This window comes from Clinocottus analis, unplaced genomic scaffold (assembly GCF_023055335.1).
Source record: "Clinocottus analis isolate CAN_PGR_092001 unplaced genomic scaffold, fCliAna1.0.p SCAF_9, whole genome shotgun sequence".
Classification (NCBI taxonomy): Eukaryota; Metazoa; Chordata; class Actinopteri; order Perciformes; family Cottidae; genus Clinocottus; species Clinocottus analis.
Window position 1 is genome coordinate 19,696,260 of NW_027176251.1, and position 20,377 is coordinate 19,716,636.

Here is a 20,377-nt window from a genome sequence, read left to right on the forward strand (position 1 = left end):
ATAAGTAAATAAAAACAATAGTATAATCCACGCTAGTGGCAGAAAATGGATGAGGCGACTGAACAGATATGACGCGTTGCTTTTGAGTTCAGTTTTTTTCAACAAAAAAAGTAAAAACTCGAGAGCATCTTGAGACGGGATCACATCAGCCGTGATGCCACATTGTGTCGACGGCTCATTCTCTCCTCTTTCTGGGACCATTTTTTAACTCAACTGCACACCTGTAAAGTGCATCTATATGCATGCGGCAAAATAAACGACATTGTAGATACTGCAGCTCGTCTCTTCTTTTTGTAACAGTGACAGTTCATGTTTGTCTGTTTGGACACGATTTAATTACTGTTAACTTCTGGAAGGATTTACCAGGAGGATGTGGTGTCATTATAAAGGATGAAGCATCATACTAAACAGTGGTTTAGCAGGAAAAAGCACAAATGTAACTAACAACAAACACACTGTGCTGTTCAAGTCCGCTGCATCACACTGAAGGGACGAGCCGTCGGAGGGATCCATTAGACCTGTGCTTCTCCGAAAACATCTGCAGGGATACAAACTTCTGGCCTTGTCCACCACTCGTATCTTTAAATATGACTCTTGAACAACACAAACCACTTCAAATAGTTGACATTTTATTGCATTGAGGGTTGCTTTGTATATCAGATTGCCAGATTAAGGAGTGGCTCTTCTCAGTGAGTAATACTGCACGAACTATGTGCTTGTGCTCCAAAGCCAGAGCACAATACAATGTCCCACTTTTTAATAGGAGTAAGGTGAGACAGCACACTGAGTTTATTATGCGGCGAGTGTGTGAGGCTCTCCCCTCGTCTCTCGGCCTCAGCCAAAGCTGCCATGTGGACACAGAGGCGGGCTGAGCTGCCAACCCGACCGGCCAGCACTCAAGCTAGCCAGCCACCCAGTGAGGTAGTCCACCACCTCCTGACACTGCCAGCCTAATCCCAGCAGCCAGCCACCCGGCTGTCAGAGAGACAACAGTGGGTCCAGTAAACCAGGACCGGTGTGGAGGGCCTCAGCGTCCTGGGAGCCAGAGGTGAAGTAAACAGAGAGCAGACGGTGGCATGGGTGTGTAGGAACTGCAGGTGGTGCCTTGTGTTTGTAATGGTGACAGATAATGTTCGTCTGTTTGGACACTCGTTGACCTTTTGGAAACCGGGCGCGAAAATCCTACTGCGCCCATTTTAAGTCCCAGCATGCCCCGTTCAGAGAATCTTTTGGCATAAAATACATACTTCTTCCAACTCCTTCGTAACAGGACAAGGCATTGTTTGATTGTGATTTTTGTTGCAGATTCTGATTCTTTAGGTCCTAATCTTTCCTAAAAGGTGTCTTATTGACGCTCCAGGAGGCTTTTTTGGGGAATCTGGCTCATATCATGCTGGATGTTCATCGTTACGATGAAAATATCTTTCAAAAGTGATATTTTTGCAGATATACATTTTTTTCCAACTTTGCTGAACAAATACATACAATAAACACAAGTACTGGAATTAATTTGGGGTTCCTACGACGACTCAAACAGGGAAACGGAGGTCTGGAGACAAAACTGGTTCTACAGTTTTCAACTGATTAAACACTGTTAACTTCTAGAAGGCTTTACCAGGAGCATGTGGTTTCTTGTATCATTATAAGGGAACTCAACTTCATTGCAATCCATATGAGCTTCTGCCGTTTGGAAACCATCATTACGATTACATGTGCAATGTATGTTTTATTGTATATGAATGACTACATTTGCATATCCATACAAGGTTGAAGAGCATGGCTCTATCATGTAACGTGGTGGGTCTATAGATACATGTATACTATTATATATCATCAGTTATACAGTATCAACTTATTTTGAGTGCTGGAAAAAGAAAACTTTCTATTTTCAATGTCACTGAAACATTTGGACTAATAGGAGAAGCACGGTGGTTAGAGGTCAGCCCTGTTCCTCACAGCAAAGGGTTCTGGGTTGTTTGATGGGTTCTCTTCTCCCACACGGGCCTATGACATGCAAGTTAGGATGGTGTGATGATGGATGATGGGTGATGGACAGAGGATGGCGAGATGGACTGACAGAAGGACAGACGAAAGAATAGATGGACTGATTGATGGACGGATAAATGGATTGATGGGGAGATGGGTGATGGCTGGATGATGAATTAATGGATTAATGGATGGATGCTGATTGATGGATTGATGGATGGATGGAGGAAAAATGTACGGAAGAATAGATGAACAGACAGATTGATGGATTGATGGACGGATAGATGATCAACTTAGTTGTATTGGTCAATATGTATCCATCTGTCTGAGACATCCTGATTTTCAGAACTATGTATTCATAACTTCCACAGCAGTCCGATCCTTCTGCTGTTCACACGACACGACTTACTGTCTAGTAATCTGGAATGTGGAAGTCGTTGGTTTTCACACTCCATGACTGACTTGACTTTGACCACGATGAGGTCTCCGAAATACGTTTTATCTTGAAAACACACACAGGAAGTGACACGGGTGTGGTCTTGCTCGCTGATGTCATCACCCGTGCTCACATAATAGCCTACTGCAACACCTCATTACTATTTTACCCGATAAAAATCAGTTGCCGTGTTAACAAATGTTATGTGTATTCACGCAAACAGCCGACGCCCTCGGTGCAATGACATCACAGAGCTCACACGGGTCGGCAACTGATGAGGAGACCCCTCAACCCCCGAGTCTGCTGCTCCCATTGGCTGTAGCTCCTTGACAAGCTGCCAGATGTTTGCCATGCTAGAAATCTGGAATGAGTCCGTGGGCAGCAGCGAGACTCTCGGCTCTCGTCTTTGGATAGGTCACACATGGCGCTCCAACGGCGACGTGGATCGGCCTTTTGATCTGGGGATTTTGTCCCGGTTGCGGCAGAATCAGGGCGTGGTTTCGTGTCGTGTGAACCAGGCATTAGTCCGTTGTGGGCTGCTGTAGAAACATGGCAGAGCAACATGGCGGGACCCCTTGAAGAGGATGAGATCCTCATGTAGTTCTTATTTTGAGATGATCATACACTGAAGAAATCATTATTACTGTCATATCCCCTTAATGCTACATACCGGCCCTTTAAATCATTACACTCAAGATTTACTTAGAACTGTGTTCTGGCATTACTTCCTGGTTAGATAAGACAGTAGAATGACGGTCTTATCCCCTCCTCTATATTACATTCAACTTGAAGTTCAGCTAGCTGGATGCTACTCCGTCTTTAGTACAACACGGTGATACTTTGATGGACATCGAGAGGAAACTCTACTCCCTGCAACATCTAATTGGCGTGGGAAAGCCTCGCTTCTCAGATGCTATCGGTCCAGATCAGAATGCAGTGTAAAAGTTCGACCTAATAGGTGGCGAGCTAAAGCTACATTATGGCTAAAAAACAGCCACGTATCCGTGGAACCTTTTCCACAACCGCAGAACATGTGACCGATAAGCGGCGCCTCCACTCTGAGGTCAAACCACGCGCTCCTGTCTGAGAGCCAACCTCAAGAGCAACGCGTTGGGATGAAACACACAAGAGGGAATGTGATGAATCATAACCAGCGGAGTGGTGCAGGCACTGTGTTTTGGAAAAAGTGTGCAGATAAGAGTCAGTCAGCTCAGAGGAGCTCAGTGAAAGCTTTTCCACGCTGACGCAACACTGCCCTCTGCTGCCTCTGCAGGGGAGGGGACGTAACCGCGCTGCTCTCGTCACACACATGCATTTGTCAGGATATGCAACATTGCAAAGGACTAGTGAAGGAATTGGATTCATCACGTTGCCAGGTTATTATCATACTTTTATAGTAGCCCAAAAGTTTCTTTGAATATTCCGTTGAGACAGAAGCATCAATCTATTGGAGCTGTGACACTGGAACAACTCAATGTTCGAGGTCAATGAAGAGGAAAGAAAACAACATCTTTGCACACGTCACGTGACACACGTGTGAGGCCAAACAGGAAGCGGAACTATTTATCTGGCATGTTATCTTTAGCGTGTGCTCCCTCCAAGCACCTTTAATTTAATGAGATGTAATACACACTATTGCTAAAAGAGATATTCTGCACTTTTTATCAAAACAAAAAAAAAGAATAATGCTTTTTCAATTTAAATAATAAAACTATATATATTGCTTTGGTTTGAAATAAAAAAAGAAACCAGTTTTGCACAATATGTATCCACTCATTAATAAACAAAGAGTTATTAGATCAGTTGTTTCATTCAATTGCTCCCTTTTTTTTTCTCGCCTCCGGTTTTTTATTACAATTTTTTATTTTATTCATATGCTGTGTACTATATGATTTCAACATGCATACAAATAAGAACTCCAGAGGAGCATTTACTTTACTTTAAAGTTGGTCACTACAAAAATGAAAGTCCATCTTTGATCATAATCTCATGAAATGTGGTGATCTTTTTGTTCAGCCAATAAGATCATTGCAAAAAATAAATAAATATAATATATGTAATGGCACATAATTATATATACATATATATATATATATATATATATATATATATATATATATATATATATATATATATATATAATATATGTAATGGCACATAATTATATATACATATATATATATATATATATATATATATATATATATATATATATATATATATATATATATATATACACACACACACGTGTATTTATTTATTTTTTTGCAATGATCTTATTGGTTATATGTATATATATATATATATATATATATATATATATATATATATATATATATATATATATATATATATATATATACATATATCACGCCGCATAACTACATATTTAAAGACTTCTCCGTCTTCCTGTCTGTTGAAAGTGCAGCCATGACAGCATCACATGAACAGATGCAACGCTCGGAGGCTGTCCGTGTGTGTGTGTGTGTGTGTGTGTGTGTGTGTGTCGCGGCTCAGACAGCTGTTCCACACAGTGTGTGAGAGGCAAACAAGAGAACCCGTCGCCATGGCCACAGGATGAGAGAGTGCATTTGGACGTGTGTGTGTGTGTGTGTGTGTGTGTGTGTGTGTGTGTGTGTGTGTGTGTCACCACGACAGTCACCCCAGTTGCGCCCTAATTGGCCACTGGAGATGGGCGGCGGCGACACACAGCTCTGTGATGCCTCGCCGCCCCGCGCCATCACTCCGACCCTCTTTATGTCCGTCTTTGCCGGTCCCCTCTCCTCCGCTCCTGCTCTCTCTCTCTCCCTCCATCAGCGAACACTAATCTGCAGTCCCTCTATTCATGTTCCCTCTAAAAAGCCCTAATGAGCTCCCAGAGGGCATGGCTGCCCTGGCAGAGCTGCCACCCCACGCCCAGCCCTCCTCCTCCTCCTCCCCCTGCTGCTGCTGCTGCATTCATGGAGTACAGTGAGCGTCTGGTCTTCAGTCCCGTTAGTGCATGTTGATGGTCAGGTAGTCGAGGCCTAGAGCTCGACCAATAGCACACGAGCAACACATCTGCATTGGCATCATTACGCCTCTGAGCAGAGACTTTTGGGTTGTCACTCCGTCTGTTCTCGTAAGCGCAACACGTCAGGAACTCCTGGTGGGGATTTCTTCAAATTTGGCACAATCGCCCACCTGGACTAACAGATGAGCCGATTGGATTTTGGTGAGAGGTCAAAGGTCACTCCCAATTCACATGTTTGGCAATAGCTCCCAAGAGTTCCTATACTCGTTGTGAACACTTCACTGCGAGGTCTCAATAGGATAACATGATGACGGTTCTAGTTTGGGGATGTTAAAGTGCTCTTTCATCTGCTCTCCACATGACCTGCTGTTATTTACATTATTATGACTTCAACTTGCAGGTTCAAACAAATACAATATGGCTCTTATACCCAGATCTGGTCATATCCATGTCCTTCCAACGATCACAGACAGTCCGGAAATATTAAAAATCCTTTACAACTCAATTCTATAAACCAGAGTGCTTAAGTGTACTCATTTTACCATCATGCTTTGCAGACCCATGCTAATCATTGAGCAAACATTGTGTCTAAGTGTGAGTTGAGTGAAACGTGTGCTGATCCGATGTGAGGTCCCGGGACAGGGATGTCTGACGTTTACTGAGTTTAAAGTCCTCTGAGGCAAATTTGTAATCTGTGTTTTTGGGCTATACAAAATAAACCGAATCATATCGTAAACACTGCTGCACGGTGGTGTAGTGGCTAGCACTGACGCCTCACAGCAAGAGGGTCTGTGGTTCGGATCCCGGGCGGGGCGGGTTTCGGATACTGGTCTGGCAGGTCCTTCTGTGTGGAGTTTGCATGTTCTCCCCGTGGCAGCGTGGGTTCTCTCCGGGTTCTCCGGCTTCCTCCCACAGTCCAAAGACATGCTGCATAGGTTAATTGGACTCTAAATTGCCCGTAGGTGTGAATGGTTGTTTGTCTATATGTCTGCCCTGTGATGAACTGGCGACCTGTCCAGGGTGTACCCTGCCTTCGCCCCTTGACAGCTGGGATCGGCTCCAGCGCCCCGCAACCCTAATGAGGATAAGCGGTTAAGATAATGGATGGATGGATGGATATCGTAAACACTGTGTTCTTTTTTTAGGGGTAAAGTGTCGGGTTGTGTTCGCTTCAGTTCGGCGAGGGTAAAAGAAGTTGGTCAGGGTTTACATGTATTCACCGTGTGACTTTAGGACGAGGAAAGTCTCACCTGGTTTGAAGTGAGGCAAAGAGTTAACTCCGGGCCAGGTGTCCCCACACGGGGTGCCGAGCACCTGAAACACACATCGAGGAAAGAGATGAGAACACATGAATACTCTTGGGATTAACTCCAGCACTTTTCAGACAGAATAAAACCAAGTTTACCAACTTCCATGTGGATTTCTGGGCAGAGCAGTTAGCATGGGAAGCTAACACCTCAGACAGATTATACAGAAAGGACTGCGATGATGTCAGTAAACACTCCAACTATCAGTTTTTAAAGTAGTGGTGGAAGTCTATCGGAAGGTTTTCAGATGAGTAAGTGTGAATGATGCATTATGGATTATAGATATGCTTTCCTAGTCGTTCTTGGACTGTAATGCTACGAGCATGATAGAGAAAGATGAATTCCATTCCCATTGCCTGCGCAATAGTCGTGATTAGTGCAGCGTTTATGGAGAGGTTGGCTGGAGTTCTCACGCACACAGCCGGGGGTTTATGATGACAGAACCCAGAGCAGGACATGCCTTCCACATGATCCATCGCAGCTCAGCAGCGTAATAGTTTCCAGATTGCCCGCTTTGTCTGTGATCTGCAGCACAGTCCTGCACAGAGAGGCTGCTCTGAGATCTGCTGTTGGGAGCTCACTGCGTACAGCGAGCTGCGCCGCGGGATCACAGGGACGACTCTCCGTCACGTGGTCGACAGACAAAGGAGAGGAAAAAGGTTGAGGGATTTAGAAGATAGATGTTTCCATGCGCAGAGGGATCCCAGGGCAGAACATGACGTGTTTAAAGTGAATGAGAACCAGAGGGATTTACAAATAAATGGTCAGAGGGAAGCTCGCCTCGTCATGGGCATCATAGTTGGTGTAATGGCACAACACGGCACTAGAGGGCAGTAAAGCTCCACGAGGCCCTCAGTGAGTCTTCAGGAAGCGGAGTCGGGACAAAGAGAGTTCAATGAGTTCAGCTACTGAACTTCATCTAAAAAAAAGTCCCATTGTTTAGGTCTAATATGTGTTTTGGCAAAATTCCATGGATTTTATGAAAATATGACAAAACATTAAGCGAATCGGTCAAATTATTGAATTATTAAGCTATTAACACTGATTTCAACGCTTTTGTCGGATATAGATGTGTCTTTTGGGACAGTGCTATGGCAGGAATGGTGAAAGATCAGATCGTATGGGAGTCAATGCAAATCTTTTTTTTACTGTTAAGAACTGGAGGTTGTGAAGATCGATCCAAATACAGAATGATGTTTTTCGTGTTCAGTTTGTATTCGCTTGAAATTACAATAAATGATGAAAAACCAGCATGACACACGTCCTCCATGTGTAGGAGAGTCATATTGGGAAGTATTGTTTTGACCAGATGAAGCTTCATATACATTCTTATGAGACTGTTTTTGCCTTCTGTTTAATAATTGTTTTCTAAATGCAATGTTCACACAGGAGAGGACCTTTCTTTCATTTGATTATTAGATTTTTTGTATCGATATTCATGTTTGTTCTTTCTGAATCCCAGCTTTTGAACTACACATCATTTAGACTGCATATTAAACTGTAGTTTTTTAAAAAAAAAAAAAGAAAGCTAACGCTTTTCTGGCTATTCTGACCCACAATCCCTTGCAGCAGATATATGAGCAAGAGGGTCAAAGTTCAAGGTCCCACGCTAAGAGGAAGTATGTCCCAATTGAATGCATGCTGCATACAACACTAAGTACTTTATAAGGGCAGCTGCAGAATGTACTTTGAGTAAAGAGAGGAGTTTGCCGTTCAGATCGCAGTCATCGTTCCTGAGGAGGATTCTCATGAGTCTTACTCCAGACACCCACATGAATGTACACGAGAACCAAACCGTGTTTCATCATGTTTTCCCCTTTAACTCGAATATGCAGAAACTTTAAACCGGACAATCAGAAGAAATATAAATCCTCCATCCAGTGTGGAGATCGGGGCTGAAAGCCGCTGTGCGTTGCTTCTTCATGTCACGTGTCACCTCATCGTCAGTGTTGTCACCTCATGAGCCTCTTCTCTGGTTTGCTTTTTCAGGATACATGCCACTCATCTACCGGCAGAAGAGGCAGAAGGAGAGGGTCCACGGGCAGACCTCCATGTTCACAGAGGTAGACTAAGGAAGGGGAGACGGCCAGTTCTGCAGACAGCACCACAGAGGGAGGGGAGGCTGCAACATCCCGACAGCAGAGCAGGCGCAACATAACGGCACATGATACGACTCGGCCAGGTTTTGTCCTGGAGTTAGTTAAGACGTCACAGCTGTTGATGTGAGGCGAGCTTTTTGACTGAGCAGAAGGAGGACTGTGTTGGAGAATTGAATGAAGTATTTTACCACATAAGCCGAAGGGCCTATAAACCCTGGAGGTTGCTTTGAATCCTCTCTTTCACTTCTTACACCGACTACCTGGTCTGCAGACGCAGAGGGCGGGGCTCCACGGATAGTCATCATAATGAGACAACGATCCCATTTGATATTTATTTTTTCAATAAACTTTATTGAAACAAATATAAAAGTAGGCGACAGGTAAGAAAACATTCCAGGATGAGGAATAGTTTGATTTAAATTAGTTGAGAACAGCTTGTTGGTGTGGACGGCGAGGTGGCCTCCAGTGTTCAACACGAACAGTCAGCTCAGAAACGTCTGGAGAAACCTCGTTAAGACATTGGAAACAAGGGAAACGTCTGATTTCACACATTGGATTTCACAACATCTGTTTCACAACATGTGGTTCCAGATGTTGTGGAATACTACTTCATGTGTGGAATGAAAGTTAAGCATCGAGTCTCTTCTGTCTCCATTTCTGTGAAGTTTGACTCAAGCGATGCCACGTGGCCCTCACGCGATGCCACGTGACCCTCATGTAATGTCACGTGACCCTCATGCGGTGTCACTTGACCCTCAAGCGGTGTCACGTGACCCTCACGCGGTGTAACGTGACCCTCACGCAGTGTCACGTGACCCTCACGCGGTGTCACGTGACCCTCAAGCGGTGTCACGTGACCCTCACGCAGTGTCACGTGACCCTCACGCGGTGTCACGTGACCCTCACGCGGTGTCACGTGACCCCTCACGCGGTGTCACGTGACCCTCAAGCGGTGTCACGTGACCCTCACGTAGTGTCACGTCACCCTCAAGTGGTGTCACGTGACCCTCATGTAATGTCACGTGACCCTTAAATTATGAGTTTCCATGTATATAAAATAAAATACACTATTTTTTAAATATTTCTGACACAAGAGAGCACATGCTTAGGTTTAAGAAAATAATATTTTTGGTTATAGTTGAAATAAGTACATTTGTTAGGTAAAATAATTATGCTTGCTATGTTACGGGCGTTAGTAAATTCGTAAAATTGCAGCAGCATGAGCAACGTGTTGGTTCGACCCGTCATACACACACTTTCTAGCTCACTCGTTCACTCAGCTGATGCACATCTGTGTCAGTTGAAAGCAAAGATAGAGAACAAATGATGCTGATGCTGCTTTTTCTTTTCTTCTCCATATCTGACATGGAAAACAAAACCTTTGCTGGGAAAGAGAATTCCCGACCCGGCACACGCGTGGTGATGAACATGTGAGAGCATGTGGACATGTCAACCCGTCGGGGCTGTCTCATGGCGTGTGAGAGCACGGAGGAAGAGAACGGAGGATCAGAAGGGGAGAAAGTTCTGCCTCAGAGGAATTCCTGTGAGGTTGCAGGTCGTGACCCCGGAGCGCCGCGTGCACATTCTGCCAGACACACATATTCTGAAACCCCCCAAACTATGTCACAGACCACCCGGCCAGCCAGACACAAACAAATAGAACATCTGACCTTCACACGGGAACACGCCCAATTACATGTGTGCTGCCAGAGAGAGAATGAAGAGATGAGAGAGGTCTGTGTTGTCCAGGTCCTGAACGCAGCTCAGACTCATCACAGGGAACAAGCAGCTGACACGAGGAGCGTCAGGACGAAGTGATGCTGATTATCTAAGGTCCTTAAAGGGATATTTAGGCGTAGTCAGTGAATCAGCTACAGTAGATGTCAGTTTGCCTCCAGACAGGAGCACCAGCACTGCTCTGCTGCCGTTAGCCGCCCCGTCGCCTTCAAAACTACGTTCCCATACACGGCACTGCAGGGAAATGCATTTTCTGCAGGGTTATTGCGTTTTTCTTAGAAGGTTTAACAAACGTACGGGGTTAATGTTGTAAGTTGAAAGAAAGCAAAAAATATATGACACATGAATTTACTTGCTTGGGTTGAGCAAACAAACATCATGTGTGGCTTTACAAAGATCTCGAGCAAGGATAAAACAAAAAAAGAAGGAGTATCCCACAGTTCCCATAATGCAACATGATCTGTCGTCAGACTCACTGCATCCTTCCAGCTCCACAGCCTCAGGCAGCAATGCAGACTCTTGGTTGTCAGTCCCAGAAGAGCAGCACTGTGACGGCTCAGGTACTTGGACTTGAACACGTGTATTCCTCCCTTTGCTCTCGTAGAATAGAAGTCAATGGGAGGCGAACGTTTGCGAATGTGGCTTTTGTGTCCTTATACATTTTATGTATGCAAACATACACCAAACCTTTATTTTGGGTATCGTTACACGCCTACTGAAGACGTCTTTTCATACATTTATGTGTACATTGTGTGGACTTTTCCTTAAACTTAAAAATGCCACAGCAGAGAAAGAAACAGACTCTTCTCATGACAGACATTTCCACCTGTGTTTGCAGGAAGAGTACAGGTGTTACTAATAACATGAACCGTGGTTGCATTGCATTTAGGTGTCAGACGGACCCAAACTAGTAAATCGGAAGGAATTTTAGCCATTATCATTTTTTTGCACCTTTGATTTTGGGCTGAAGCGTTTTGTGCCCAGGAGGTCGTGACCGTAGAGCGACTGCAGGACGCTGCAACTGGAACACAGACACTGTTCAGTGAGGCTGTGGTGCAACGCAGCATCAGGCTGTACACAAGTTTAGCGCGTGACAACACGAGATTCGCCTGACCGTTTTCGCCTGACCGTTTTTATGTAAATCGCAAAAAAGACTCAACATTTTAAGAATCTTTTATAATTACACCTGTTTCCAAGTGTTCTGCAGGTTGGACAGGTCACCTACCAGGAGGTCGCTGCTATTTCTAACAAAACAACCATCATCTCTGTATTCATCTTTGAGTTTTCAGAAAACCTTTCAGAAAAGTAACTGTAACTTGTCTTCATGCCGATAACTTCCATTTCTTTTTGACACCCTGTTCCCATGTCTGTCCTTTGTGCCGTCCCTTAAGAGTCTCACCATCTCCTGGGAGCTGCAGGTTTGTATCTCGTGTGTGTGTGTGTGTGTGTGTGTGTGTGTGTGTGTGTCCTCAGAGAGCGCTCTCTTAATCTCAACACAAACACCAGCGCTGACCCCGGCCTCACGCACATTCCTCCCTCTTTGTCCCAACGCTGACCCCCGGCCCCCCGGCTCCTGCTCTGCTCAGACAATCCCCGTCCCACCTCTACCTGCTCTCTCCGACAGCCGTCTGATTGGGCTCGCCTCCAGGCGGAGGGTCAAACGGATCAGAACCAGAGCCAAGTGGATCAGCTGTGTCCCACTGCGCCGGTGGAATGTGTTCAGTAAGCCCGGACTGCCCTGTCTGGGTCCAGCAGATGGACGCTCGTGTCACTCACACAGCGGCTGCTGGTGAAATGCTATTATTTATCTCCCCGGCAGCCTCTCGCTCGCTCCTGAGGGAAGACCAGCTCGCATGTACACTGGCTTACTCTTCCTAGCAGAGACACTAAATAAACCAGGTTCCTAGAGAGAGAGAGAGTATTTGCACCCTTCTGCTGCAATAACGAGTCCTTAGAGTTCTCCTGCTCCTCTTACAAAGGCTTCTAATGGCATCGTATTCTTTTATAGCATCATATGCATTAATACGCACTGTTTATGAAGGACACATGAAAGGATGGTTCTACTGAAAGTTGATGTTTTTCCTCTCGTCAACAGATTCCATGTCAGTGTATCTAGTAACACGCAGTGTGAGAGTATCAAAGGCTGATCCATAAACACATCAATGAGCCTCACTGTTGCACTGGGTGACATGTTCCTTCACACACATAAACGTATTATTGTCATTCATTTTTAATAGCAGGGTCCCGTTGAACCAGAGCAGCATCCGGCAGTCTGTCTGAGGTACATTGTTGTATATCTAAGATTACTGTCAGACTGTCCTCCCGGCAAAATGCTCAGAGGGAATTCCAGTACGCTCTTTTTAACAGTTACAGATTGTTTATGTCCAGGGCTTTTATTGTGAAAGGTAAGAACGGAAGTAGTGGATCTGGTCTGCGTTGCTTTTGCCAAGGTTTGAAAGAAGTGGAACAGTTTGCAGGGGGTCCATGTCGGTGTCTGTCAGCTGTAGTGGAGGTTTGAATGCGTCCGCTCCGCACAACGTGATTGGTTGATCGTATTTTTCACGGCGTGAAAGCTCAGAAAAAATATACATACAATATATTGATGAACAAATCAATGACAAGTAACATGACGAACTGTCAACGTTGACTTGACAGAACATGAACGAAGGTCTCCTGGGTGCAAGTCACCTCCCTACATGGAATGTGTCGCTCCTAACACTACGCCACGGTTCACGGTTACGACATCAGCATCCCATACACACAAACACAATACAGTGAATTACTGAAGATGTGGACCGTGTATGAGAAGCGGGAGGCAGCGTCAATCAGACATGGCAACGAGGATACTAATGAAACCCTCACCTCAGAATCATGTCCAGATCCTAATTGCCGCAATCTGATCAATGACAATAATCTGATTATGATGGTCACGTGACGTCTCCAATGTGTTGGTGTAAATCCCGAGTCTCGTGTCCAGAAACATAAGCTGTCATATTATCCATAGCTGTCAGATTGCTCGTGCTCATATTTCACCACAAACCGCTATTTCACTCCCACTAATATAAGGAGGCAGCTTGTTGTCTTTTACACACACACACACACACACACACACACACACACACCTGTCCGACAGGCTATTTCCGGTAGATAGACCTGTCCATATTCATAAGGTGCTTCCAGTGGACGTAATCTTTGTGCTGACAGCTAGTTAACCAGCTCGCCTGTGCCGGCCTCATCCGCCACGGCTTTAATTCACACAGACGTTCTCAGGGAGCGTGTGAGAGAGAGAGGGAGAGAGACACAAAGCCGTGTTACAGATTATCTAAAGAAAAACCCAGGCCTGTGTCATTACGCCAGCATGCAGCCGAAACAGACACTTTGAATAAATAACGGCAGGATATTAACGCCTCGCTCACCCAGACGTGCGCGCTCAGAGGCGTGATATCGGAAAAGGGAAATTGGCCCGCGAAAACCAACGAGTAGAGGACAGGAAAGCTATTTGAGGATATATGTATTTATCTATTTATTCTGCAGCCTCTCTGCTGTATGTCTGTGTAAATGGGGTTTATCTAGCGGAATACTAACTACAACAAACTCTCCCGCTTCCTTTGTTCGCCCGACAAAACAGCATCGACGGGGCTGACGGTGGAGATGGAATACAATATAACAAAGTATGTTTTCCTCTCATGTACAACCACCTTGGAAATAAGACTCTTTGTATTTCCGTTATCTTAGAATGAGTCACCGATGGGGCCGTTCCTGTTTTGCCGTCCGCCACCATCGTGCTTCTGCACACTGGAGAAGTTTCACTTAGTTGTAATCTGCACCTTCAACGCTTAATGCCTTACATCCGACTCACTGGCCCCTTAATCTGCACTCCAGCGAATTCAAAGACAGCAGGAGAAGGTCCCTGCTGCGCACAAATACTCAGAAATACATGTTGGAGCAAAAGGTCACGTGCTTCACGTCCCCTCGATATTGAATGAATGACAATAAATGTGTAAAAATAACAAGAAAAATAGACGAAGGAATCAGCCGTCTCCTCCCGTTAAAAACCATTTGATTCCTGATGGAAATGTAGGAAAAGTCCTCCATGAACGCTCTACTGTTGTTGCTTTCTTTTGTCATGTTTTCCTCGTGTCGCTGAATCGGACGTGGCCTTCAAATGCGCGTCGGCGTGCAGCCCTGTGTCCGGTGTAAACACAGGTCGTCACACTGGCAGCGTCAGCAGTGTCGAGGGAGCTGAGAGTTAGCAGCCCATCTGCGAGACGCCCCTCACCTCTGGTCGTGAGCTTCGGGTCGCCGCCGAGAGAAAGAGATCGCCGACACGAGCGGCTGAAATGAGCTTCAGCCGTTAGATGGCCTTAGCGATCGGGTGAGGAGACCAGACATCCGGAGGGACCTCAGAGCCGAGCCCCGAGGCCAGGTGATCTGGATGCCTCTCTTGGATGTCTGGCATACCCTGCTTAGCCCCGCTGCCCCTGCTCCCCGGCCTCAGACAGGCTGGAAGATAAGGGATGGATGGATCCCTGTGATGCAGAATGACAATAAATGATCCTTGAATACTGTCACACTCCACCTAGGAACCCTGCGATGAGCAGCAGCACCTTTCAGGAGCTGCTGCTCCTCATGAGAACGCAAACGGGCCACTCCGCTGAAGGTTTGGCTGACATGAGAAAAACTCCAGGGCATCGTGTGACATTCCAGCTCCGAGGACGTTGCGTTCGATGTGCCGACTCGACTCCTGGCAGGGCGCCTCTCAAACAGTGATGGAGGCTGACCTTTCCCTCTTCCTCTCTTCAAACAACATGGCCTTTAAGATGCTTCTGACTCCACATAATTCATCGATGGTGCCCTTCACATGAGTCTCTGAGGCTGCGCATCCAAACTCTGACCCGTTCTGACAGCACACAGGGCCGCAAAGCAGCCAGGACGGAGGGAAATGTCAACACCAGGCTCCCTCTGACAGGTGAGCTGGTGCTGCGATCACACCTCCTCATTTACATATTCATCTGTCTCTTCTACTTCTACCTGACGGCTGAATACAAACTAACTGAGACGCAGAATGTGATTTGGATGGGAAACAGCAACGGCTCAGTTTGGCCCATTATTATTTCATAGGGGATGGAATATAATTATAGAGTTGTGTTATAAACAAAAGTAGATGGAAATCGCTGGAATACAAAAGGAAGTTCATGTTAGGTTGTGTTTTTGGAAGTTTGGTTGATAAAACTTTTGATATCTAACAACTTTATGCAGAGGACAGAAGACAGCTCATAAAATGATGGCATGTATTCTTAATAGCACAAAAACACAACCTCATTTATTTTGGATTAAGTAAATTGTAAAAACAGAAAGAAAGTAAAGCTAATATGTATAACGAATTTTTCATTTTGTGTTGGTTTTGGCGCTCCCTGTGGACACAAGTGGTAGTGTTTCCAAGCGCCAGACTCCCTCATTTTACTGCTACAGGGACAGTCTTCCCTGCTGGAGTCTGAGCTGGAGAGGAATTTATTCCTCATCGCACAGAAAAAATATGATTTTACACAAAGTAAAATGTCAACAGACTTGCGTACGCATGGAAACTAAAACACAGAATGGGATTTGGGTGGGAATTAGCAAAGGCTCAGTTTGGCCCATTATTATTACATAGGGGATGAAATAGAATTGTAAAGTTGTGTTATGATCAAAAGTAGATGGAAATCGCTGGAATACAAAAGAAAGTTCAGGTTATGTTGTGTTTATGGATGTTAGGTTGATATAACTTCTAATGTCTAACCCACAAAAAACACAACCTCAGTAATTATGGATGAAGTAAAATGTAAAAACAGAAAGAAAAGTAAATTCTATAATTTAAAGCTAATAAACATTACGAATTTTTCATTTTGTGTTGGTTTTGGCGCTCCCTGTGGACACAAGTGGTAATGTTTCCAAGCGCCAGACTCCCTCATTTTACTGCTACAGGGTCTGACAGTCTTCCCCGCTGGACTCTGAGCTGAAGGAGGAATTTATTCCTCATAGCACAGAAAAAAACAGGATTTTACACAAAGTAAAATGTCAACAGACTTGCGTACGCATGGACTCACTGATGGGACGTATGGATGCATGTACCTTAAATATAACGCCTTTAAATATGAATGTGGTTCAGGAGATTGGAGGTAAAGCCGTTAGCGTTGATCTACAAAATGAATGCGGGGGATTCTTACAGAATCATTTGTTTCTCAAAAGTGACACGTCATGCAGTGAGGTTGTTCAAATAGGCTCCTAAATGTCACACAGTACTGATCTGGGAAGAACACAATACTGTTACAATGTTCACTGTGTATATCTGGCATTAAAGTCTCTTTGTGCAGAATCAATCATGTGTTTCAAATATTATGAATGGATCGATAGCGTAGCCCGGCTGTCCCGGTGTCCGGCAGACATTACCTGCATCCATTCAGTTCCTCGGTGGTCCACCATGATGGCGCCAGAACGTAAAACATTTAAAGATTTCTAACTAAAGGGAAGAGCCTCTGTGGGGGAGCAGTGTGCAGCTGAGCCCCATCATCCGTCTGGCCGGCGGCCATCCCGCTGTCGGACCGCTCTCGTCCAATCACGGCGAGTCTGTGTGTCTGAGGGGATGGCAGCCGTACAGATGTGTGCAGGAAGCCCTGCCTTTCCCTTCTGGCACCAAAGACAATCGATAAGAAGCATTTTTCTTCCGCGCTCTGTGAGACAACTGCTGCCTGCGGGGCCTTCCTCCACCTCAGCACATCCCTTCATCCAAAATCCATCCCATCTCTCAGATGGGTATCTTTAGCCTTCAGCCCAGAGGCCAAACAGCAGTGAACATCCTTTGTCTCCATACTTGACTTCAGACCCTTTCATACTCTCATCTCTATAATTTTCTACATTAATTATTCAGGGCCTTCCAGCCTATGAATATAAATCCATTATGTCTGCCCTGCCACACTCTGCTTCAATTAAGAGATTGGGGATGAAATGATATGGGGGGATGGCAGATCGGGCGATTCAAGGACTCATGAGACATCTCTCCACTTTAAAATATATATATGCCATCCTACGATTTCAATGCAGTGATATGTGCATTATTTACGCGGTATGTAACTACTTAACGGCCACTGAGCTGTTGTTCAACTGCCGGGAACCCAAACCACGTTCCTGTGGTCCATGTTGAGTCAACACATGAGACAACCCTTACTTTTCACCTCATTTAGAGTAAGGAAGATAACAATGCATATATATTTCCAATGGATTGCTCAATAAAAAAAGGGCTATTTTGATTGTGACAAGTTTTGCATGTTTTGGGTATTTTGTACCTCCCACCACAGGGGGCGCTACGCTGTCGGCCCTATATAATTAGGAGAGGCATTGCGGCCAGGTGTGGCTCATTGTGAGGAAGCAAACAGTTTCTTGACAGTTTAATGGGACACTGGTGTATTTTATGATTTGAGTGCAGTCAACTAAGTTCTGCCAATGAGGTTATCATTTTGTTTTTGGCAAGAATAAACTTGATGGACATTGTCTTTAATCAAACACGTCAGAACAAACATCAAGTGAGCAGCCAAGTACTGCTCCGTGGTTACGGGGCTCCACATCGGTCGTTATGTTACTGCTTTCTTGCTTCCTCCTAAATTCACCATAAAAGTTACAATTAGATAATGCCTCATTTGCATATTTGAACATATAATTTCACAAAACCTACGTGTGATACAATGCTTAGTGTCAGCATTGGGGAAGTGTAATGTTTATACCCCGTAGTGACGCCGCAGGTGATATTTATCTCAGGGAAAGACCTGACACCCAGAAACACACGAGCTAACCTGCCTAGCATGTAGCGCTCCACGGGAGTAGAAGGGAGCAGATGTTTCTGTTTGCCGCTGTCGCGTCTCCTCCCAAACTTACAGCACTGCGACGCTAACAGGAATGTGTCTGGAGCGAAGCGCTCAGGCACCTGCCCGGCTCTGCTGATGGATGCTGGACTGCCTCCGGACCGCATCCCTAAGCCTCCTCCTCTGCCGCTCGTCCACTGTGATCAGCTGACAGCGCCGTCAGCTCAGCGATGCATTATGGGACACGCTTTTCATGTCGTTGTCTGGAAATGAGCTGTTTTCGCATCAGAGGCGGTTGGATGACAGTTAAAGGCACTAGAACGTCTGACAGGTGAACACGAGGCTCCGCATGTCAGCTTATGTAGGACTCAAAGAGGGGAGCTGAGTTTAGAAAGGGTTCTTCCTGAAGGGATGAACCATTTGCTTCTGAAGAATTATGATACAATATTAAACTCATGTTGAGTGAATGTTCAAAACACTTGAAGCGTTGGCCCGAAGAGGCAAATCACAGTCAACAGGAGGAACGCTGGATTCAGATCCAGCGCTGATATCTGCGTTGTTCCAGAGGCTTTCTACAGCCAGATGAATGATGGACAGCCATGTTTCTCAGAGTGAAAATGTATATATATTTTATATATTATCTATTGGTAGTTTGAGTCCCAGTCTCTCCATAGTTTGCATGTTGAAGTGTCCTTGAGCAAGACCCTGAACCCCCCACTATGACGGTTAGAAGAGACCAATTTCTTTCTAACCTTTGAAAGTTAAAAGTCTTTTCTTTACCCCCCTGCATTCCTACTCCGGTCAGGATAAAAGGTAAATGGTCTGTACTTTCTGTACAAAGTGCTTTCACACTGCAAGTCATCATTCACACCATCGAACCGCCGGCCCTGTGATTGACAGGCTGCTCCACCACTGAGACGCAGACGCCCAAAGGGCGGAGCAATATGGCAGCGATATTATATCAGGATTTCCTGCCAGGCAGAATCACAGCTCACCTTCTCATCAGGTTTATTACAAACTAAGTAATTGTACTATTTAAAAACAATCCAAAAGATTATGACACAGTGTACAAAACCTAAACCACAGCGCACTAATAGACCATTTGAAAGCCGGTTGGTCTCGTACAAGTATCCTTCAATGTAAACTATGACTGCTGTGTTCGTGCTCTCTCTCTATGAGAACAGGCTTCCTCTCGTCATAAACACACATATGTTGTTATGGCAAAGTTCACGTATGTGTCTGTAGGCCAGTGGGATATTTTTTGAGAAGATCAAAAGCGTTATTATTCCTCAAAGGGAGGTCTGGGCACCGAACCTCAGGTATTCTCTGTATATCCAAACCCATCATCCTGCTGTTGTTGGGCTGACGGGCAGGAGAGTCCAGCCAACTGCACTCATACACACTCACACACACACACACACACACACACACACACACACACACACACACACAGACTCACCAGGAATATCCTCTCCAGCTGGTCCTGGATGTCCTTCATCCCGGGAAAGGCAGCCACGCCTTGGATCATCTCGATGAAGATGCAGCCAACTCCCCTGGAAGAGAGAACGGCACACGGTCAATAATAACACTATCAGTGTGTGTGTTTGCGTGTGTGTGTGTGTGTGTGTGTGTGTGTGTGTGTGTGTGTGTGTGTGTGTGTGTGTGTAAACAGCGCTCATTTGCCAAAGGGCTAGTGATTCCTGACAGATTCATCGACTGGCTGAGAGAGAAAGACTTTAATCTGGGACTTTTTCCTCAAAATGCTGCCAGCTTCCTGTCCGACTAGTCATAGGTTCTACACGTGTACAGGTGTGTGTGTGTGTGTGTGTGTGTGTGTGTGTGTGTGTGTGTGTGTGTGTGTGTGTGTGTGTGTGTGTGTGTGTACAGATGGAGCAGAGAGAGAAGCTAAACCACAATCTAAACCTGTTGAAGTTAATTGTATGCCCTTCATCAAAAGTGTGAGG

At 45.2% G+C, this 20,377-nt stretch overlaps 1 protein-coding gene across 4 annotated transcripts in view; it reads right to left on the bottom strand.

Annotated features, from left to right (window-relative positions):
* The window catches only part of cdk14 (cyclin dependent kinase 14), a 177,239-nt gene that overhangs the window by 53,173 nt on the left and 103,689 nt on the right, over positions 1–20,377 (bottom strand). For all 4 annotated transcript variants that reach the window (XM_068569451.1, XM_068569452.1, XM_068569453.1 and 1 more), the window contains 2 exons: positions 19,873–19,966; positions 6,686–6,749 (listed from right to left, as the gene is read on the bottom strand). In XM_068569451.1, coding sequence (XP_068425552.1) covers positions 6,686–6,749; positions 19,873–19,966 — 158 coding nt within the window. The remainder of the gene's footprint in view (positions 1–6,685; positions 6,750–19,872; positions 19,967–20,377) is intronic.